Consider the following 19,892-nt stretch of genomic DNA (forward strand, 5'->3'; position numbering starts at 1 on the left):
TGCACTGTGAAGAAAACTTTTTCGCAGCCCATCATGTGTCCAGCTAAAGTTTAGTTTATCTTTAAAAAAAAAAAACAAATGTTGTCGACCCCTTTTTTTTTTTTTTCTTGGCATGAACCACAGGAAAAATGGAAGGAAATCTATATGTGGGTCGTTCACGTGATAATTTAGTAGCTAAGCCCATCGCCAATGCCAGGCATACATTTTGAGATCTAATACTTGTAATATTTAGTCCTTTATTTAGTCTACTAAATTCCAAAAGATGCTCGTTAAGATGAGGTTTAGGAATTAATTTTTTTTTTAAAGTATCAAAATTAAGAGCATGCAATAAATGTGTTTGTAATTATATGATAACTTAGGTGTGATTTAGATATTTTACCGAGTTGTATCCTTATACTATATAAGAATGAGTTTAGGGCTTGAATTTCAACCGCAGGGTGAGGCTTTTTTGGGAATGTGAGAGTGTTTGAAGTGCAATTAGAGTATTGAATATGAGTCATTATAACTAATTTAATTTTGTTATAATTACGTGGATGTCCTTTTAAACATTTAAACCTAGGGGTAAGTTTGATATGTGACAGTGTTTGATATCCGATTAAACATTGGGTACAACTGAATTCAGCTTGTGTTTTAGTAAAATTACATAAAAGCCCTTCTAATCATTTAATTGTATTAACATCTAAGTCATTAAATTTCTTAAAGCCTTTCCCATCAGTTATTTGCAAAGTTATGATATATAGATATTAAGACACAATTAATGTCAATTAGTAGAGAAGTCTGGTTTCTTGGCCGTTACCATAGTAACCTCCATCTATTCAAATTCATTTCATTTACTTATAGGTTTAGTTCCACCACAATCATGCAGCATATTGAATTCGGATGCTGCTACATTAGCTATTTCTCTTCCTCATTTTGCAACACCTTTTTCAATAGGTATATTTTCTTTAACCAATCTACTTTTTGGTTGTAAAAAATCTGCAATATTGCAAGTTGTATATGCAATAATTTTTTAGCATTTTAATTCAATTTTCCATGTTAGACAAGCTTGATAAGGAAGAGACCACATTTGTTAATTGTTATTTATGGTTTAAAATAAGTTTATCATCATAAATTTTTCCATTTATAGATTGCATCTACTTCTTTTGTTGTTTTAACTATTAGTTAGGGTAATTTTCAAATCGTTTGCTACTTTATTGACTATTCCATGTAGACAATTTTTCACTTCATCTGATTTGCTAATATGTTTAACTATCTACTTAAAACTATTTGGCTACAACTCTTAAGTATGTACCTCATTACTTTTAATTGTTTTTCTTGAATTGAGTGAATTAAGATGCTTTGGTACTTTTTTGAGGTAATTATTCCTCTAAATTAGCATGTTAGTTGTTTTTGCAACTAACACAAAACTGATATTTCGTGATTGTAACCCTTATCGAGAAGAAGATGCTTTGCTATATGTCCTTAATCATACAATAACTTATAATTAATTGTTTGCTCATTTGAAGGCCTCGTGATGATATATCTTTGAAATCAATATAAATTCAATAATTTGGCTTGCAAGAACCGAAATTCCACTAGCAATGATTTCTTCAAGTATGCTAATTGTTCAAATCTCACTTATATGACAAAATAATGTGGTGGATTACCCTCATATCAAGATCACATTTAAACTAAATAACAAATTTTAATATCCCTAAAGTGCATGAGCAGATATAAATATGTCTTTTATTATACTAGGTTAGATGCAAAGTAGTTGATCGTATCTTATAATTATATTTTATTGTATATTATATTTTTTAACTCAATATGTAACTTATGATTTTTTTTTTATTTAATATCATATAATAAAAATTGTCATACTTCAATCCTTATACTAGAAAATGCCAAATAATAATTATTAACCATCTTTAATTATAGACACTAAACTCCCGCGCGTTGCGCGGCCTTTTCCCCTAGTATTTGCTAAGAAAAAGCCTAGATTGAAGACGAAATTATGGGGTACCAGTGTGTATATTCTCTACTCCTAGCTGTGTATTTGCTCATTTGGTTTGATATGGATTTATTTAGTCAATAATGTAAAGTAATCTTACATCTCGATTAGCAACGACTCATCAAATAAATAGAGTAATTCCTGCAACGTCGAGTAACTGAAAACTCATCGAGTATGTTTATGTAGTATTGATTCTAATGCCGTTTGATTCCACTAGATTTTTGTAATATTGTGGTAAAAACTGTACTCTAGAGTCACGTGCCGCAATTGCCCTCCCCCTCAAATTTTGTGAAATTATAAAATAAGTTTGATAAATGTTTCCACTTTTACACCTTATTTACATATTATTGTCCATTTCGTCTCCTTAATTTTGTAAAGTTCTTTATGTTAGACCCTTCCCGTAGTTTAAAATTTTATTTATTCTCATTCTTCAAAATTTTAATATTCCGTCCTTATATGTAAAACTGCTGCATAGATTCGTTTTAAATTTTAAAAAAAATTCAACCTTTTTTAGTTTAAATACAACTATGATGTTAATTATAAATCTAAAACAACAACTTAAATACAAGGGTACACAATTATCTATACACATATATATATATATATATATATATAAGAAGCAGTTGGAGTTTACTGTTTGGCCCACTTTTCGCCTTACACTTTCATCTGCTTTGTTGGTGAGAAAAAATTGAAAATATAGGGATAGGTTTCGTCTGCTTTCTTGGCGAGAAAAAATTAAAAATCTAGGGATAAGTTTCGTTTGCTTTGTTATGCGGAGGGAAGCATCATTTGTTTCTCTACACATTGATGATTGCCTCTCCAACCATAGGTCCTAGCTATGGCGCTGACCATCATATTGTTACTTTCATATTAATGCAATTATATACCACTACTTTAGGAGCAAAGTATTTGCACAAAATAAATGATCTACCAAGTGAAGTTGTCAAAAAAAAAAAAGAAAGAACGATTGACATGTTAAAATCGTGCAACCCTATTTTTTGAATCTTCCATAAATATTCTTTTTTCACGCTGGCACATTAACTGGTGTTGGCAAATCATGGGTCCGTTTTGATAGCATGATTTGGGAGTATATTATTTTGCATACGTCACAAAATAATTTTCAATCGACTCATTATCTCACATGCAACATATTATACAAAATGTTATAATATTATTTCAAATAAATTTTTCTAAATAATCCCATACCAAAACACTATTTTTTTAAATATAATAAACACTGCTTGTTTATTTTTATAGAATCAAAAAGTTAAAAACGGCCGGTGAACTATGGGCTTGTTTGGAAGTGAAGTTTTTGGCCAAGTTTTTTAGCTACTATTTTTTAACAACTTTTGCTACAGGAATCCCAAAAACTTATCAAAGTTTTTTACTTACACACTTCAAAATAATACACAAAAAACTTTCCCTTCAACTTTTCTTCTTTTTCCTCCCCTACCCAACCGGCCACCACCTCCACCACCGCTTCCGGCGCCGGCAACTATTCCGGCCAACTTTTGCCGGCCTTCCTCTTTTTTTTTTTTCTCTCCCTCCCCTCCCCCTTTGACCGATATGTTGGTTTTCAAAATCTCTTTTTTCTTTTTTTTTCTTTCTCCCTCCCCCCTCCCCTCTTTCCCTCTGCCTTTTCCCCTCCCGCAGCTTGGGGAGAAGGAAAATTGCAAAAAAAAAAAAAAAAAAAAAAAAAAAAAACTCGGCTGTTGCTGCTTATTCTGCCGGCAAGATAAGGAGAGAAGATGGAGATGGAACATTGGAAAAAAAAATCATTTATGTTGCTGCAAAACTCATGTGCAAAACTCAGGTGGCGGCAGGGGTGGCGGGAAAGAGAGAGGGAGCGGTGGTGGGGGAGCTTTTGCAGGGATAGGGAAAGGGGGTTGCGGGCAGAAGGAGAGGGAGGAGAGCTTTGCAGGGTGGGGGAGGGGGTAACGGGGCAGAGGGGGCGGGGCAGAGGGCGAAGGCGCAGAGGGGGTGGCGGGGCATGGGAGGAGAAGGGAAAAGGAGGAGAAGGATGGGGGAGTGGCATTGGTGAGTTGCCTTCTGGGGGTGGCGGAGTAACGGGAAGGGGGGGGGGAAGAAGAAGAAGAAGAGAGGAAAGAAAAGAAAAAGAAAAGAAAGAAAAAGAAAAAGAAAAAGAAAAGGAAAGAGAAAAAGAAAGAGAAAGAAAAAAAAGAAAAGGAAAAAAAAAGTTTTTCACCCTACAAAAACTTTTACAAAATTTTTCACCTTACAAAAACTTCTACAAAATTTTTTCAAAAACTTCTACAGTGCACTATAGTAAAGTTTTAGATAAACTTCCAAAAAACTCAGGTTCCAAACAGGCTCATATATATTAGCTGTATCCTTGGGATCCTACACATAAATGCTTAGGAGAGGGGTAGGAGCAAATTGCTAAAATTGCTGTGCTAATTAATGAGTAGTTAATAGGAGCAGTAAGCAAATTAAAATAGCACACAGTAAATGTAAAAAATCAGCGGTTGGGAAAAGGGGAAGGAAGAAGACAAATCACGTGACATGGACGAAAAATAGAAGTGGAAAATGGAGATAAGAGACGTGTCGGGACATGTGGCAGTTACCATTCGCCTGTTTTCTGAGCCTTCTGGATTTTTGTTATTATTTGGCTGCCAAGGCTGCCAATTTAATTCAAGCCACTCCTCAATTTGAATAAAAAAAAAAAAAAAGCATCTCGGATATTCTCCTCTGCCAATCCTAGCCTCGTCGTTCTTCAAACTCTTCTCCTAGTCCTAGTCTGTCTAGTCAAGCGTAGTAGTGGCATCACATTTATGTATATCTACTAGTAGTAGTAGTACTGCTAGTCAAAAGCACTGGAGGACACTCTTCTTCTTCTTCTTTCTTTCTTTCTGCTTCGCTTTGTTGTTGGAGTGAGTGAAGAAGACGGCGGCAATGGCATTATACGCACCAAAACATGCCAAACTCTGCACCTTCGCCGCTTATTCTAGTAACCTTTGTCGGGTTCAGTGTCTGCTTCACTCCTCCGCGCGATCCCTGTCCTTTCTCAACTCCACTGCTGCTCCCCCTCTCTTTCCCTATCTCTCTTTCAACAAGCCCAACTATCCCCCTTCCTCCTCTTATTCTCCCCTGTCCGTCACGGCCTCTTCTCCCTCCTCTTCTACCACCCTTGCTCAATCCCAAGGCCTCAATGTAATTCCGTCCCCCTTTCCCTTTCTTTTTCGCTACTCCCCCACCTCCGCCCCCAGCATTCTCATTATTCTTATTCTCTCTCTCTCTCTCTCTCTCTCACTATTGTCTTCTACATTCCAATACAGATTAAATTAATACCCACCAAGCCGATCGAAGGTCAAAAAACTGGTACAAGTGGCCTCCGCAAAAAGGTATTCGCCCCCTCCTTTACTGCCAACTTCATTGGTTAAGTTATTGCTTTCCTTTTTCCCCTTTTTTTTTAATATAAAAAATCTGTTTGAATTTGTTTTCGTATTTCCTCAGGTTAAAGTGTTTATGCAAGATAATTACCTTGCCAACTGGATTCAGGTTTCCTGTTATTTTCTTTTTTTGGATATGTATTTACCGTCGTAGACATTCTGGAATTCAAATGAGGATTGTGTGTAATGTTAAGGCATTGTTTAATTCGTTGCCACCCGAGGATTATAAAGACGGAGTCTTGGTTTTGGGAGGTGATGGTCGATATTTCAATCGTGAAGCCTCTCAGGTAGCATTGTAGGACTACAATTTTTAAGTGGGAGATGGCCTTACTGGGGTCATCATGGTTGCTCTGTTTCTGCTTACCAATTTCGGTCTCATTTTTCATTTTTTTTTTCCAGATAATTATCAAAATTGCTGCAGGGAATGGTGTTGCTAAAATATTGGTTGGCAAGTGAGTGCCTTAACAAGAGCTGCAGTCAATTCATCAAGCTGCTTATTCCAATTCTTCCCTCTTTATATTTCAGTTCCAATTCATGTTGTTTCCTTCCGGTGGCAGTTTTCTAGATTAACTCGTTCTATAGGTTTTAAAACTTTTCTTTTTTCTCGTTTCCTGCAAATAATGGCATTAGTGTTGGATTGTATTGGTTTTCCTATTAACAGAACTCGTTATTTATTGATCATCAAATTTCAAAAGCCAATACAGTAGGCAGACCCAAAGTGCGCACACTTTCATATTTCATCCTGCTTAATTATTCATGAGTCAAAATTTTTCCACACGACGTATATACAGCATTCCTTAATCTAGAGAGATTGCTCTGAAAGCTGTAGCCTGTATGGTATGCATTATGTCCAAAAAACTATATCCAGTCATTTTGGTGATATTATAATGTATTTCTTTGCAGAGATGATGATTAGTAATATGATGACCACACTTTTCATTGCAGGGAAGGTATATTGTCTACGCCTGCTGTTTCTGCTGTAATACGGAAGAGAAAGGCAATGTTCAATACTTTCTTGATCTTTGATTTTCTGGTGTACTTTAACTTGGAGATAATATATCCCCCTAATCATGTCTTTCCGCTATTCCTGTGCAATAAAACCATTATCAGGCTAATGGCGGTTTTATAATGAGCGCAAGCCATAATCCAGGTGGTCCAGACTATGATTGGGGTATCAAGGTTTGTCATTTTCATTCTCTTTTGTACATGAAAGTTGAGAAGGCCAGTTCCTTGTTATATATTAATAAAAAATCCAGTAGATTACTCTTTGTGGTATTCTTACACAGACAGCTGTTCCACAGCTAGTCTTCTTCAGTGATTTTATCCACCTGTCTTAGTGCATTTGCCTTTTCACTTTTGGAATGTAAAATGTGGTTTCATTTGGTTTTTGCAGTTCAATTACAGCAGTGGCCAGCCAGCACCAGAATCCATAACTGATAAGATCTATGGGAACACCCTTTCTGTAAGGGCGCAATTTAATCTGTTTAACATATGAGATATCACCTGTCCTCAGCCTTTATGTTTCCTAAGTCTTAACCTACAAAATTTATTGTATTATTTTTCCGTACTTTGCAATCTTTTTCTGATTTCTTCAGATATCAGGCATGCTAGTTTAGTTGCTGAATTCTCTTGCTTTTTAAATAAAACTGATTTATCTGCTGAACTTACTAAAATTGAATGCTACATGGTTCTAGTTGGGAAGGACTTGCCTTGTGTTATTACTGCTCAGCTAAATTATTTGGATAAGTATTAAAATCGTAGGAAAAGCTTCCGTGTGCCTTGCAACTGACAAAATATAGTGTACAGTACAGTTTTTTTTGGTTCTGAAACTGTCATGACACTGAAAGTGGTTAAGCACCTAAATTTCAAACTGCACAAGTGTTATGCAGATTTCGGAAATAAAAGTGGCTGACATTCCTGATGTTGACCTCACTAGTCTTGGAGTTACAAAGTATGGGAATTTTACAGTGGAAGTGGTTGACCCAGTTGCCGACTATTTGGAGCTTATGGAGGTGAGAAACCAAAATTGTATCTTTACTAACTCAAAATGTTTTGAAGTAAATTTCCATGTTACATTTCTGTGGGATCTTGTGCAGGATGTATTTGACTTTTCACTTATAAGAAGTCTTCTCTCACGCCCTGATTTCAGGTACTTTATCCCTTTGCGAACTATGTATTTACAATATAAGCATTATGTACCGTATGTATTCATATGTTATTTGTTTTCTGACCTCTTTTATGGCATTTGCTGGAGATTTAACGTCATTTTCTATTTTTGTAATATGTATTTTCTAGTGGAAGAGTTCATATTACTGGAAACTGTTATGTCCTTGCAGCCTTTAACCATTAGTGACGTGGAATGCGCACCATCATCTTTATCCTGCTTCTAATGGTGATGGTGCATTAAGTCTTGCTTAAATATAGTCTCTTGCATAGCATAGCAATTGACATCTTGTCTCATGAATCCTTGCTGGAGTAACAATCTTCAGTGCTCATTCAAGTCTCTTGGCCTAATGCATATATACTTTTAATAGTGTATAAGATAGAAAAATCAATCTAAGTTTTTGCACAAGAAATGACTAGTGAGCCAAATTTCAATGTGAATAAGTAATTAAGCAATGGTCAAATGTGTTTGAGATTCCTTTCTTCCTTTGTTGCTATTGGTGTTTTATGTAGGATAGATAGCTATCTAAGAAACCAGTTATGCATGGTTATCTTATGAGGGGAGTCTTTAACAGGTAGCACTGAGGGTGGTAAAAATGTCATGACTCAATCTAGGACCTAAAGTAGCTTTGAAAGGGAAGTGGAATGCTTTTCTGATGACACGTCATGAATTTGATATTGGTGGTGTTATGTCGCTAGTTGACTTGCTAAGGTGTGAGTTAGGGCTAGTCTTTTTTTGATTTATTGGTGCTATGTGATAGTAACACCCTTCTTCTTTAGAAACTGACATGTTATGTTGAAGTTTGTGAAAAGTAAGGTTCTGAACTGTATTCATTGTGCATTAAAGTTTCTTTCGGACATGGCTGGATCCCATATGCAGATGCTTAGACTATGAATCTTTGAAACTCACGTATCACTTTGGAGTTACAATTCCGAATTCAATGTCATTGGTTCCATCAACAGAAATTCTGGTTATGTACATATCATGTTTACATATTGCTTTGGAGTTCCTCTTTCTGTCTGGGCATATTTTCCCTTATTTTTGTTTCTTCTCCACCTGCTTCTCTTTTCTGAAGTTACTGCTTTCTGTTACGAGCATTATGTATAATTGAACACATGAAACATGAAGGATGACAAAAGATTACAATGGAGGAAAGAAGAATTTGTATTGAATTGCTTTATGTTCTGCTTTCATGCCAGATTTATCTTTGATGCAATGCATGCAGTCACCGGAGCATATGCAAAACCGATATTTGTGGACAAGCTGGGAGCTGGCCTTGTATGTTTACCACAATTGTTATATTCCTAAAACTAACAATTTACTTGCTAGCTGATACTTTGAGCTTCACATTTTAAAGAATGAAGAACAATTATTGAGCTGCATTTTGTATCATCTAGAATTCTGTTGCTAATGGAGTGCCACTAGAAGATTTTGGACATGGTCATCCTGACCCAAATCTGACGTAAGAAATAGATGCTTTCTCATTCTAGGATGCATATATTTAATTTCCTTAAAAGCAGAATTGACTTTTTTTTTCTCTCCCCGAACAGATATGCTAAGGATTTGGTTAACATCATGTATGGAGAGAATGCACCTGATTTTGGAGCTGCAAGTGATGGTATGATTCACTAACAGTGCCAGTGGATAACTTTTTCTTGCTTTTCTGGTTCCTATGGTTGTTTGTTATCTGTATCTTTTTCTTTTCCTACTCTATTCCAAAGTATATGAAACTTTGTGTATTGAGTTCATATCTTTTTTCAACGCATGCACAAGCACAAAATTCACTGACAAACTGGAAAAAAGAAGAAAAGAAACTTTACCAAATAACGTGTATTACATTTGAAGATTGTCTCAGAAAACTTTCTGCTTGAAATTACTGAATCAGAAAAAAATTTCAGTATTAGGTGTTGGTATCACCTTATGTTTTACTAATTCATAGTCTTCATTGACGTCTGCACGTTGGCTAATAAGGTGCTTTAAGTTGAGAATTACTGACAAACATGTTCAGAAATTGGAAATTGATTTGGTTTTTTGCTCATGTTTAACCTCTGTTTTTCACGGAAGGGTTTTGTACCATCACTTTCAATCCTCTTGTTATTTAGATTTCTCCTTTTGGGAAGACATATACATATCCTATTTAAGTTTAAGAGAATACTACTGCTATGTGGACCTTCATTTTGTGTTAAAAAGAGAGTTTGACCACCTGCACAGGTTCAGACATGTAGCTGAAGACTTTTTTTATGGTATTATTCAGGAGATGGTGATAGGAACATGATTCTTGGCGGAGAATTTTTTGTTACTCCTTCAGATTCTGTAGCAATTATTGCAGCCAATGCGCAGGAGGCCATTCCATACTTTCAGTCTGGTCCTAAGGTAGGAAACCTTTATAGCTTTTTCAACATCTTTCCCCAAGGACAAATGCATTTCTCCAATTTAATTAGTGGAGAATTTTCTGATAAATATAGGGTTTAGCTCGATCAATGCCGACAAGTGGTGCCTTAGACCGTGTTGCTCAAAAGTTAAATCTTCCATTTTACGAGGTATAAGATTTTTTTCTTTAACTTTTGATCCACTCATGTCACTAATTTACTTATGAGAGTCCTTTGTGTATTGATTTCTCTGTTTCTGTCGAATGTAGCCCTTGACAATGACCATGTTACTGCAGGTGCCCACTGGTTGGAAATTTTTTGGAAATCTTATGGATGCTGGAAAATTGTCAATTTGTGGGGAAGAAAGTTTTGGAACTGGTTCTGATCACATTCGTGAAAAAGATGGCATATGGTATTGTTTATCTTCTGATTTTTTGAGGTTTTTTTATTTTACTGAAACATTTACTAATAGATGTACATAAATGTCTTTTGACTAAGGGAAAGTTTTTATTAATGAAAAAGTTGAAAACTTCTGACTTCTGCCTAATGAGTAGCTGTTGATGCGAAGCCTTTGATATGATCACCTGAGGCTATATTGTCATATTACTTATGTTGTACCAGCTAGTTTGCATGATGGTTTGAGGACTGCATATAACTTTCTGGCCTGTACATTTTTCTCCTCCATCTGTGTGATTAATGTCTTATTACAAGTCTTGACAGTGTGTGGTCTGACATTCTCAATCTAATTGTCTGTGTTGTGATTTTCTCTGGTTTATTTGTTTTAAGTTGAAAGGTTATTGGATCTTATTGGGATTGACTTTCACAATGTGCAATCCATAGGGCTGTATTAGCTTGGCTTTCCATTATTGCTTACCTAAACAAAACAAGAAGGCCAGGAGAACAGTTAATTTCTGTAGCTGATGTTGTGAAAAAACACTGGGCCACTTATGGGAGGAACTTCTTTTCAAGATACGACTATGAGGTGAACATCATATTAAATAATCTTTCAGTCTGCCATGCTTGCCTTTCTCAGGGTTCCTGTTACTAATGGTTGAACTAGCTTCTGTAACTTTATTAAGTGTGGTATTGATTTAGCAACTTTGATTCAGGAATGTGAATCTGAAGGAGCCAACAAAATGGTAGAACATCTTAGGGATTTAGTTTCTAGGAGCAAGGCAGGTGACAAGTATGGTGAGCCTGCCAAGTTCATGCACTTTTACTATATAAATTTGACAAACTTGCATTATAAAAGCTGAAAGAGGTGTTTCATAATGCAGGTAATTATGTCCTTCACTTGGCTGATGACTTCAACTATACTGATCCAGTGAGTTGCAATCACCTTTGCTGTTTATAGTATTTTATATAGTATGTAACAAGCCAACAGTCAATAGTATTTTAGTGGATGACTAAAGTGTTACCCACTGCCTCAGGTGGATGGAAGTGTGGCATCTAAGCAAGGCGTTCGCTTTATTTTCACTGATGGGTCAAGGATCATATTCCGATTATCGGTCTGACATCTATAAAATTATAAAATATCTTGCTATATGGTGGTGTTGTTTATATGGCTGGCATTAGTTTAATGTTTACTTTCAGGGTACTGGCTCTGCTGGTGCAACCGTTCGGTTGTATATTGAACAATTTGAGCCAGATGTCTCCAAGCACAATTTGGATGCCCAAGCTGCACTGAAACCTTTGATTGGTAAGATTCCTATAATTTTGTCAACTTTAAGGCTTTTGAATTACCTTAATCTGAAAATATTTGGCATGATTATGCTTCAGATCTGGCACTGTCATTATCCAAGCTGAAGGATTTCACAGGAAGAGAGAAGCCAACTGTCATTACATAGCAGATTTTTGATGATTTTGCATAAGATTCCGTTGAGTACTATATTAATCAAGGTAGAATAATCTTTCTTTCTCCTGGTCCTGAATACATGTTGTAAAATAGTACTTTCTCATACCGTGCTTTTTAGAGATACTAATTTTCACGTGGAAGATATAGTTGAATATAATTTATATGAGGTAAGATACAGATGTTTTGATGGAAATAAAATCTTCCTGCGCTGATTTATTATTCTATCTTAACAGCCTCTCATTTTTTTTTTTCCTATTTGGTTTGGACTTAGCTAAAAACAGCTGCTTTATTTGACTTGATGCAAAAACACTTAAATCATCATTTTCATGACTAAATTTCTAGGGCTGTAAAGATTTATGCCCCACAATAGTTTGGCTGTGTTGATTCATTATACACCAATGCATACCTTTCCACAATTTTATTTAGTTCATTCATTTTGTGGATAAGATTTGATATACTTCTTCGTCTTAAAAATTTTGGGTCATCTTGGTCGAGACATTTTGCTCCTTTCATCGAAGAACAGACTAATCTTTGGTGTTGCTATTGCCGTAGTCTCTCTAACTGATGCGGTGGTGACTTTTACCTCATGCCCTGACCTTACGAAGAATAATCTTTACAAAATTGGTGCCATTCATAGGTTTTGAACCCCTTTTACTTGATAACCACCTTCTTCATTGATCCTTTTCAAGAAACGATAGAATGATGATTTAAGGATGACTATGATGTTGAAATGATGCCAGGGGTTTACTGATGGTTTTGATCCTTGGAATCAAGATGAAATGATTGCGCTGCTTGCACTATTCAATCCCTTTTTAAGTTTAGTTTTATAAGGACCTTAGAGAAGACGAATAAGATGTCTGGGCCGTTAAATTAGATTAGATGTTGCAGTCTGATCTCTGAACCCGCAGGTTTCATCCAAAAGGGTATTATAGTAGGCAAAAAGAGAATGCAAGCTTCTCTTTTTGGTAGCAGTATTGATCTTTAGTGGCCAGTACAATTTATAACAGTAAAGTTTTACAGATTGGGGTTGGGAGACGGCTATTGGCGGTGGTATGTTTTGTTTTAGCATTATCGCCTGTCTCGTTACTTTCTACTTGTATCTATTGAGCAACATTTATTTCGCTGTATGGTCCAAATAATTGGTTCAAGTGGTAATGCCTGATTCAGCTTGAGCTTCAATAGGTGCGAGTTGACCAATTTGTATGTATTGCTCTGACGTCTTATTACTCCTCCCCCTCCATTATGGTCAGCGGTGGACCTTCCATTGCACTGCCAAACACTAGGTTTTGGTCCTCCAATTCAGAGTTTGGTAGGGTTTCAATGGGTGACAGTTAATCTCACTTGATTCTCTTTCTACTAATCATTACATGCTTGATAAAATCAACCAATGCTAGGTCTCGTATGTGGATGACCAAGTGTGCAACTAGGATGGGAATTACGCCATATCCAGGGCAAACACTCCAAACAGTTTCATGAGTAACCGACCCCTCGGGGAAGTGGGGGTCAGTTCAATTTCCCGGTTTCTTAGACTACTGAGGGTCTGTGAGGGATCGTGTGTGTGCGCGTGTACACCAAGTTGTTCTTGTTCTTTTAAGGGAGGTTTCTTCAACTTAGGTTCCGTTTGATAAAATTGAATCTGAATTTTGAAATTTGAATACTAAAACAATTAATTTGCTGAATTTAAGTATTAAAAAGAAATATGTGAATATTTGAATTTTAATGCTGAACCTATTTATACTGTTTAATAAACATTTATAACTGAATGCTTAATTAGTTAAATTTGATAATTTTGCCCTTATATCTTTTCATCCAAAAAAGAAATAGAATCTATGATTTAATTAGCTTAAAATTATTAGGTATGAAAACAATAATATTTATTTTTAAATCAAATTAATATAAAAGATGAAATATATTATATGAGTAGTATGAAGAAAATGTAATAAGATAAGGTAGTTAAAGTAATTCTATTGATTCTTATCTGAATTAAGTGTTCAGTTAGGATTCTTGTACTGAAAAAAATACATACAAGTTCAGCACTGCTTAACAAGTTCAACAGATGAATTTTTATTTATCAAACACTCAAAACATCTAAATGTCTGAAAAAATTTAGTTTCAGTACTTTTATGTGTTATCAAGCAGACCCTTATTCTTTAAAATGAGGTCCGATTCCTAGAGTCCAATGTCGAAAGGGATAATTTTAGAAACTTTCCTTAAGATTTGTGATAATATCATTTGATACCCTTGAATTTTAAAAAGTTTCACCTACCTCCCTTGTTTTATTTTTTAACTTTTTGTAACTTTATCAATCCATTTAAAAACTCTTTTTGGGAGAGAGAGCACATTTCTATTCCAAAATTACCATTTTCTTGTGGACCTTTAGTTTTCATAACAAACCAAACTAAATCCTTAAGAATTACAACATATTAATGATGTTGAACGATCTTATACAATTTTTTAAGTCACCAGTCTAGACAAGAAATGTAAAAGAAAAAAATTGTTATAATTAGCAAAAATAACATTTTGCATCTCAAAAATACCTCAAATAAGTTTCTAAATATATTGTTAATAAATTTCTTTCTCTTGTTTTCTTTTACAATTTTTGAAGACAACAGTCTGGACAAGAAATGTAAAAGAAAAAATTGTTATAATTAGCAAAATTAACATTTTGCATCTCAAAAATACCTCAAATAAGTTTTTAAATATATTGTTAGTAATTTTCTTTCTCTTGTTTTCAAGGCATCAATTTGGACAAAAATGTTAGAACATTAAAAAAAAATTCTAAACAACGTATAAAATTCTAAATTAATCCAAAATTACTTTGTAATAAAGAAAGTTACTTTTATGTTTTTGAAAATGCCTCAAATGTGTTTATAAACATAATTTTAGACACTATTTTGTTTCTGATATTCAAGTCATCAGTCTATATAAAAAAAATTAGAAAGTTCAAAATTCTAAAATTTATAACACTCCTCAAATTAACAAAAACATTTTACAGTGAATGAATTTATTTATTTTTTGGCTAAAGTATATTAAACATACTCTTAAATACTAATCATTTGTACCTTAAAAACACCTATTGGTATAATTTATTCTATTATAACTATGCTTTCACACTATTTGTCTTTATTTTCAAGCTTTTAGTAATATATGTTCACTTTTGAAAAAATAGTAGGATAATACAGGGGCAATTTTGGCATGAAAACAATTCCTCTCTCCAATTATGAGTTTCTTAAAAATATTTTTTTGAAATAGAGTTGATAATGTTACAAAAATTTGAGAATAAGGAAGGTAGGTGAGATTTCTCAAAGTTCAAGAGTACCAAGTGATATTCCTACAAACCTCAGGGGAGGTTTCTGAAAATATCCGATGTCCAAAAATTATTCTTGAAAACGCATTGTATTGCAAATTGTTTCTTGTTTCAAATATTTCCAGGATCAAGCATGTAAATTTTTTTTTTTTTTTGGTTCTTTGATTACCTGTTCTTGATGATGAACTTGAGAATATGATGAGATGACCCTAAAGCTCTACAGTACACCGTACTATTTTCTTTTGTTGTTTTTTTGTTTTGGGGGGGCGGAGTATCAGAATACTTTCTTTCAGGAAAGCTTGTTAGTTTCATTTTTAAGATTGCGCTATTCTTCATAATTTATGTAGTTCTGAAACCATTTTGTACTTGACGCTACAGCAGATAGCTCAAAGTCGAATGCTAAAATTAATTAGTGTGCCTTTTCCAAATTAGCTTTGTTTTAAACACCTGCTGATGATGGTCACCTTTTATCAAAGTGCACGATCAACGAACGAGACCAAACTGACTATTCTGGAATTTTGGTTCATATAGAACCGTCCAAGATTATCACGAGTACTCAGTTGTCAGTGCCTTAGATTATTCGAAGACGGAGAGAGCATTATGTGAAGAAACATGGACCGGTTGAGAACTGGGCCGTACAACCAAGACGAGAGATTTGGGTGGATTTTTTTATCATCTTCAAAATGACTAGGGGTAAATGGTGTTTTTTTCACAGCAAAAGATCTTCTATCTTACTCTCCTGCTCTCCGCCGCACTTCCTATTCTTAACGTTTAAAGATAAACTAAATTACTTGATACTCAAATTGAGTTCTACTTGATAAGAGTTGGTTTGAATTTGATTTGTCAACTAATCAAGTTGAGATTAAACTACAGTTTACGTTCAATAATTTTAAAACTCGATAAAAAAACTCGTTCAAGTTCAATTTAATAAATAAACAAATTAAAGTTGAACAAAATTTCAAATTCATTAAAATAATCAAACATGTTTGAATACTTAGGTGTTCGACTTAATTAGATTCATTTATACCCCTACTTGTCCCACTTTTCATTATATTATCATTTATGTTTTATAAGTATATTGCTTTAATTCTTTTTTTTTTTTTTTGTTTCCTTAAGTTACCATAACGGATAACAGTAGTGGTAGATACAACAGGTCAAAACAACATGATACAAAACAAAAATTACACCAGAAATTTCATTTTTCTTTGATATTTTATTTTTTTGCATCTGTTGTATTTTGCTTTTTATCCTAATAAGAGTTATAAGGAAACAGAAAAGAATAAAAATAGTGTATTTGTGAAGGATAAATGATCATATAATAAACAGTAGAACAGGAAATCGAATAGAAGATCCTTTTGTGTTCTTTCAATCAGGCAATAGATTGGGGCGAGGTGCAAAGAAAAATCCGTAGACTTGATAAGGAGACCTTTGGAGATTATGCTGGCCTATCGGCTCATTGGTAATTAAAATACCATGTTCAAATTCAGAAAAAAATATATTAGATACGCTATGTACACTTTGCAACGATGCCTGTAAAGCACCTTGATGTACGACCTCAAATGAAATGACACGCACACACATTTTTTTTGTGATATGATTTATGTGAGATAAAAAATAATTAAAAATATAAAAAAGTAAATTGAGAACTGTGTTTAAGATGCAAGTAAAATATTATTTGGGATAATTTGACGATCCAAACACACTCGCTGTTTAGCCCAATTTAGCAACGAGAATGCTATTATTGTCCACTTTATATCTTTCTAGGGAGGACCCCTAGCGCCACAATGCATATCTCTATCATTTCCACACCAAAGAGAACATATACTTTTTGAACTACTCTCGCCGAAGCCATCTTTTTATCCCAAAAAATCCACGACCAAAATCAAGAGAGATTGTCTTTGCTCCCCATTTGTAATAAAATCTGAACGTCTCCCGAGACCCACCAATGGATAATCGAGTCGGCAGGCGAGAAAGTAAGCAATCTTTTAGTGGATAAAGAAAGGAGGAAACTGTGTTTGTCCTAAGTGTGGCAGTGGCGCAACACATCCTGTTTTAAACTGTAGTTTGTGTGGAGATCCAACCTTGCTGGGTCTGTCAGCTTCATGGGATCTCTTGCTTGAGAGAACTCATTTGTCCCACCTTTTGTCTGCATCACATTATGACCATTCCACCATCACGTTAGTTGCCTTCATCCATGGACCTTCTTGTTTCCTCTCTCTTCTCTTCCCCAACTAAAGTTTGTCATCTACTCGCATGCTTATACGAGTTTATCCGGCTAGTTTTGGTAAATACGCCACCCTTACTCGTTATTAATAAAAATGGACAAGTAGAATATGTAACGGAAGAAACAGTCAAGAGCATGAATACAAGTTGTCATTTTGTCTTTCCATAGGTTCAGGTTTCTTCGATAATGGTTGATTCACATTTCACATATCTATTAACTTTTTTTTTTAAATCTCCTATATGGGTTTATCTGGTGTCACCATGAAACACTACTATTCAGAGAGAGAGAGGGGGGGAAGAGGGGAGGAAAAAGCGAGGAAGGGAAAGAAATGGTGTACTGATAAGTGAAATTTTTCCCAATACTCAGTCCCAATTCGCTTGCTGACATGTGTAAAACAAACATGGCACTCTTACTTTTAGTACACATGGCAACAAAGAAAGTAGGGGAATGTAGTGAGGAGCCTTTTTTCAGGAGGTAGGAAGTAACAAAAGTCTTGACCACATTATATATTGGGACCAATTCTCATAATGCATTTACTTCGATGAGACCTGTTGTACTACTATTTGGTGTTAGGGATGTTAATGTCTAATTATTGTCTTTTTTAAGATGCATTGTCTAGATTTTCCCAAGCATTACCACTTTTCCACTGGCGCTATTGCCATTAATATGTTGCAGCCCACGTGATTTTCCAGTGATGGTTTAAAATTTACTACAGTATTTGCGATTCGAAGTTGATTGACTAAGGATCCTCGTCTGTTTCTCCTACAGTTGATCTGACGTGCGTGGACTGTTCAGTACCATCATTTCTTAGTTGCATCATTCTATGATTCCACAGAGCTAATTAAACTTACATGTTATCTGGCGTTATTTTTATTCAGCAAGTTGCATGAATAATGCACCTGGTTTAACTTTTGGGATGTTTCTCAAGGTAAAGTTGCTTCAGCCGTTTCATCAATCCTATCACCATTTGCACTAAAATTTGTGCTTGCAGGCAATGCACGGGTAGACCCAACAAATGAAAGTTGGGGTGGGGTTTTTTTACATATGCGTCTGAGTGTTGGTGGAACAAATGTGTATTTTTACAAGGATATAGCAGAAAATTTTTTATTTTGTATAGAGATTTTAGAAATCTCAACATCTTAGAGGCACAGCTTCACCCCTTACTTTTGCCCCCGTCGCCGTGCAGGATAAACGCTTGTACTGCCAATTTATATACTTCGTCAAAGAGGGAGGTAGTTGTGCTTCATGGGTGCCATAATTCTTTTCTCTTTTGTCTTGAAGGTCCAGGATACTGCAGGCTGGCTGAAGACATTTGATGCGGTGCAATACTGGGTACTGGGCTGAGGTGTCACACATAATTTTACAACCTGCACAATTATTCTGCTGCAATCGGAAAAACAAACTTTGTGTCCTGCTTGTTTTACTTTAAGAAGTTATTTTGTTGACGCATTAATATATCTAGAATGATGGAATTGATTTTTTGCCCCTCTTTGTTCTTGTACCTATTTGAGAGGAGAGGGGGGGAGGGTCTGTGGAGTATGATTACATGTACTGCGTATAGATCGACTACCAGGACTGTAAAAATTCTACGGTATCAATTAGTACAAAAGAGAAGTAAACCTAAAAAGTTTAGTTAGGACCAACCACGAAAAATGACATCTTTGTTTGACATGGCACTTCTAGTGTCTGAAATTTTCAACTCACGCACCAACATCAGGAAAGTCAACTTCTGCGACCATATCTCCCGAAACCAGATATATTTATAGTTCCCTCCATTCTAGAGCAACCACCAAAAATTAATGGCACAAACGCTAGGGAAAATTAACCTATCTTTGCAGTGGATGATTGTCCGCAGCAAGCCAAAGCACTTCTAGTTATGGTTAATGAATTACTGTTGCTGGTCTATTCTATTATCCAGGAGAAAGCATATACAAATATACATATAGAGAGGATACAAAGAAAAGGGCCTTCACTCGTTGAATTTCTTTAACTACCGATTCGAATTACCCCACAATCCCATGTGTTTCCATAATTGCTGCAAACGAACCGAACTGTTCTCAAGCAGGTCGAGTTGAACTACAAACGAATCGAACTACTAGTAAGCGGCTCGCAAACAGTTCGAGTCCGAATTCGACTCGAACTCGATCAGCATCGAATTCGAGTCCATTTTGAGCTAAACAAGTCGAACTCAAACTCGAATTCAAAGATATTTAATTCGTTAACTCGCGAGTCGATTATATATATATACATTTTTATTTTAATAGTAAAATTACATATATATTTCTAATATTTTATTATTTGTTAAGAAAAATTATTATTTTATTTATTTTTAAAAAATAAAATAATTATTTTTTTATTTTTTTAAACTCGAGCTCAACCCTTATATTTTGAACTTGTCAAGTTTGACCTTGAGTTCGAGTATCATAAAACTGAGTTGAGACTCGACTCGATTAAATCAAAGTTCGACTTGACTAGATTTTTTATTTTTTTAAGCTCGAGCTCAACCATTATATTTTGAACTTGTCGAGTTTGACCTTGAGTTCGAGTATCAAAAAACTAAGTTGAGACTCGAC

At 34.9% G+C, this 19,892-nt stretch overlaps 1 protein-coding gene across 1 annotated transcript; it reads left to right on the top strand.

The window, feature by feature from the left end:
• Nucleotides 1–4,780: 4,780 nt before the first annotated feature.
• LOC113761100 (phosphoglucomutase, chloroplastic) lies at nt 4,781–12,018 on the top strand. The gene is made up of 22 exons (XM_027303938.1): nt 4,781–5,161; nt 5,287–5,352; nt 5,465–5,509; nt 5,595–5,687; nt 5,800–5,852; nt 6,346–6,397; nt 6,511–6,579; nt 6,794–6,862; nt 7,290–7,412; nt 7,497–7,549; nt 8,764–8,842; nt 8,962–9,026; nt 9,115–9,182; nt 9,819–9,937; nt 10,030–10,104; nt 10,230–10,345; nt 10,774–10,915; nt 11,043–11,124; nt 11,211–11,257; nt 11,364–11,441; nt 11,527–11,632; nt 11,713–12,018. The coding sequence occupies exons 1-22, from the start codon at nt 4,904–4,906 to the stop codon at nt 11,778–11,780; spliced, it is 1,926 nt and encodes a 641-aa protein (XP_027159739.1). The 5' UTR covers nt 4,781–4,903; the 3' UTR covers nt 11,781–12,018.
• Nucleotides 12,019–19,892: the final 7,874 nt, after the last annotated feature.

The sequence above is a fragment of the Coffea eugenioides genome, chromosome 2, assembly GCF_003713205.1.
Source record: "Coffea eugenioides isolate CCC68of chromosome 2, Ceug_1.0, whole genome shotgun sequence".
NCBI classification, from domain to species: domain Eukaryota; kingdom Viridiplantae; phylum Streptophyta; class Magnoliopsida; order Gentianales; family Rubiaceae; genus Coffea; species Coffea eugenioides.

Bases quoted from the DNA above. Each gene is read 5' to 3' on its own strand.
- LOC113761100 (XM_027303938.1), top strand. From the start codon at position 4,904: ATGGCATTATACGCACCAAAACATGCCAAACTCTGCACCTTCGCCGCT. The intron at 5,353-5,464 runs GTATTCGCCCCC...GTATTTCCTCAG, and splicing joins CAAGTGGCCTCCGCAAAAAG to GTTAAAGTGTTTATGCAAGA. The intron at 10,346-10,773 runs GTATTGTTTATC...TGCAATCCATAG, and splicing joins CGTGAAAAAGATGGCATATG to GGCTGTATTAGCTTGGCTTT.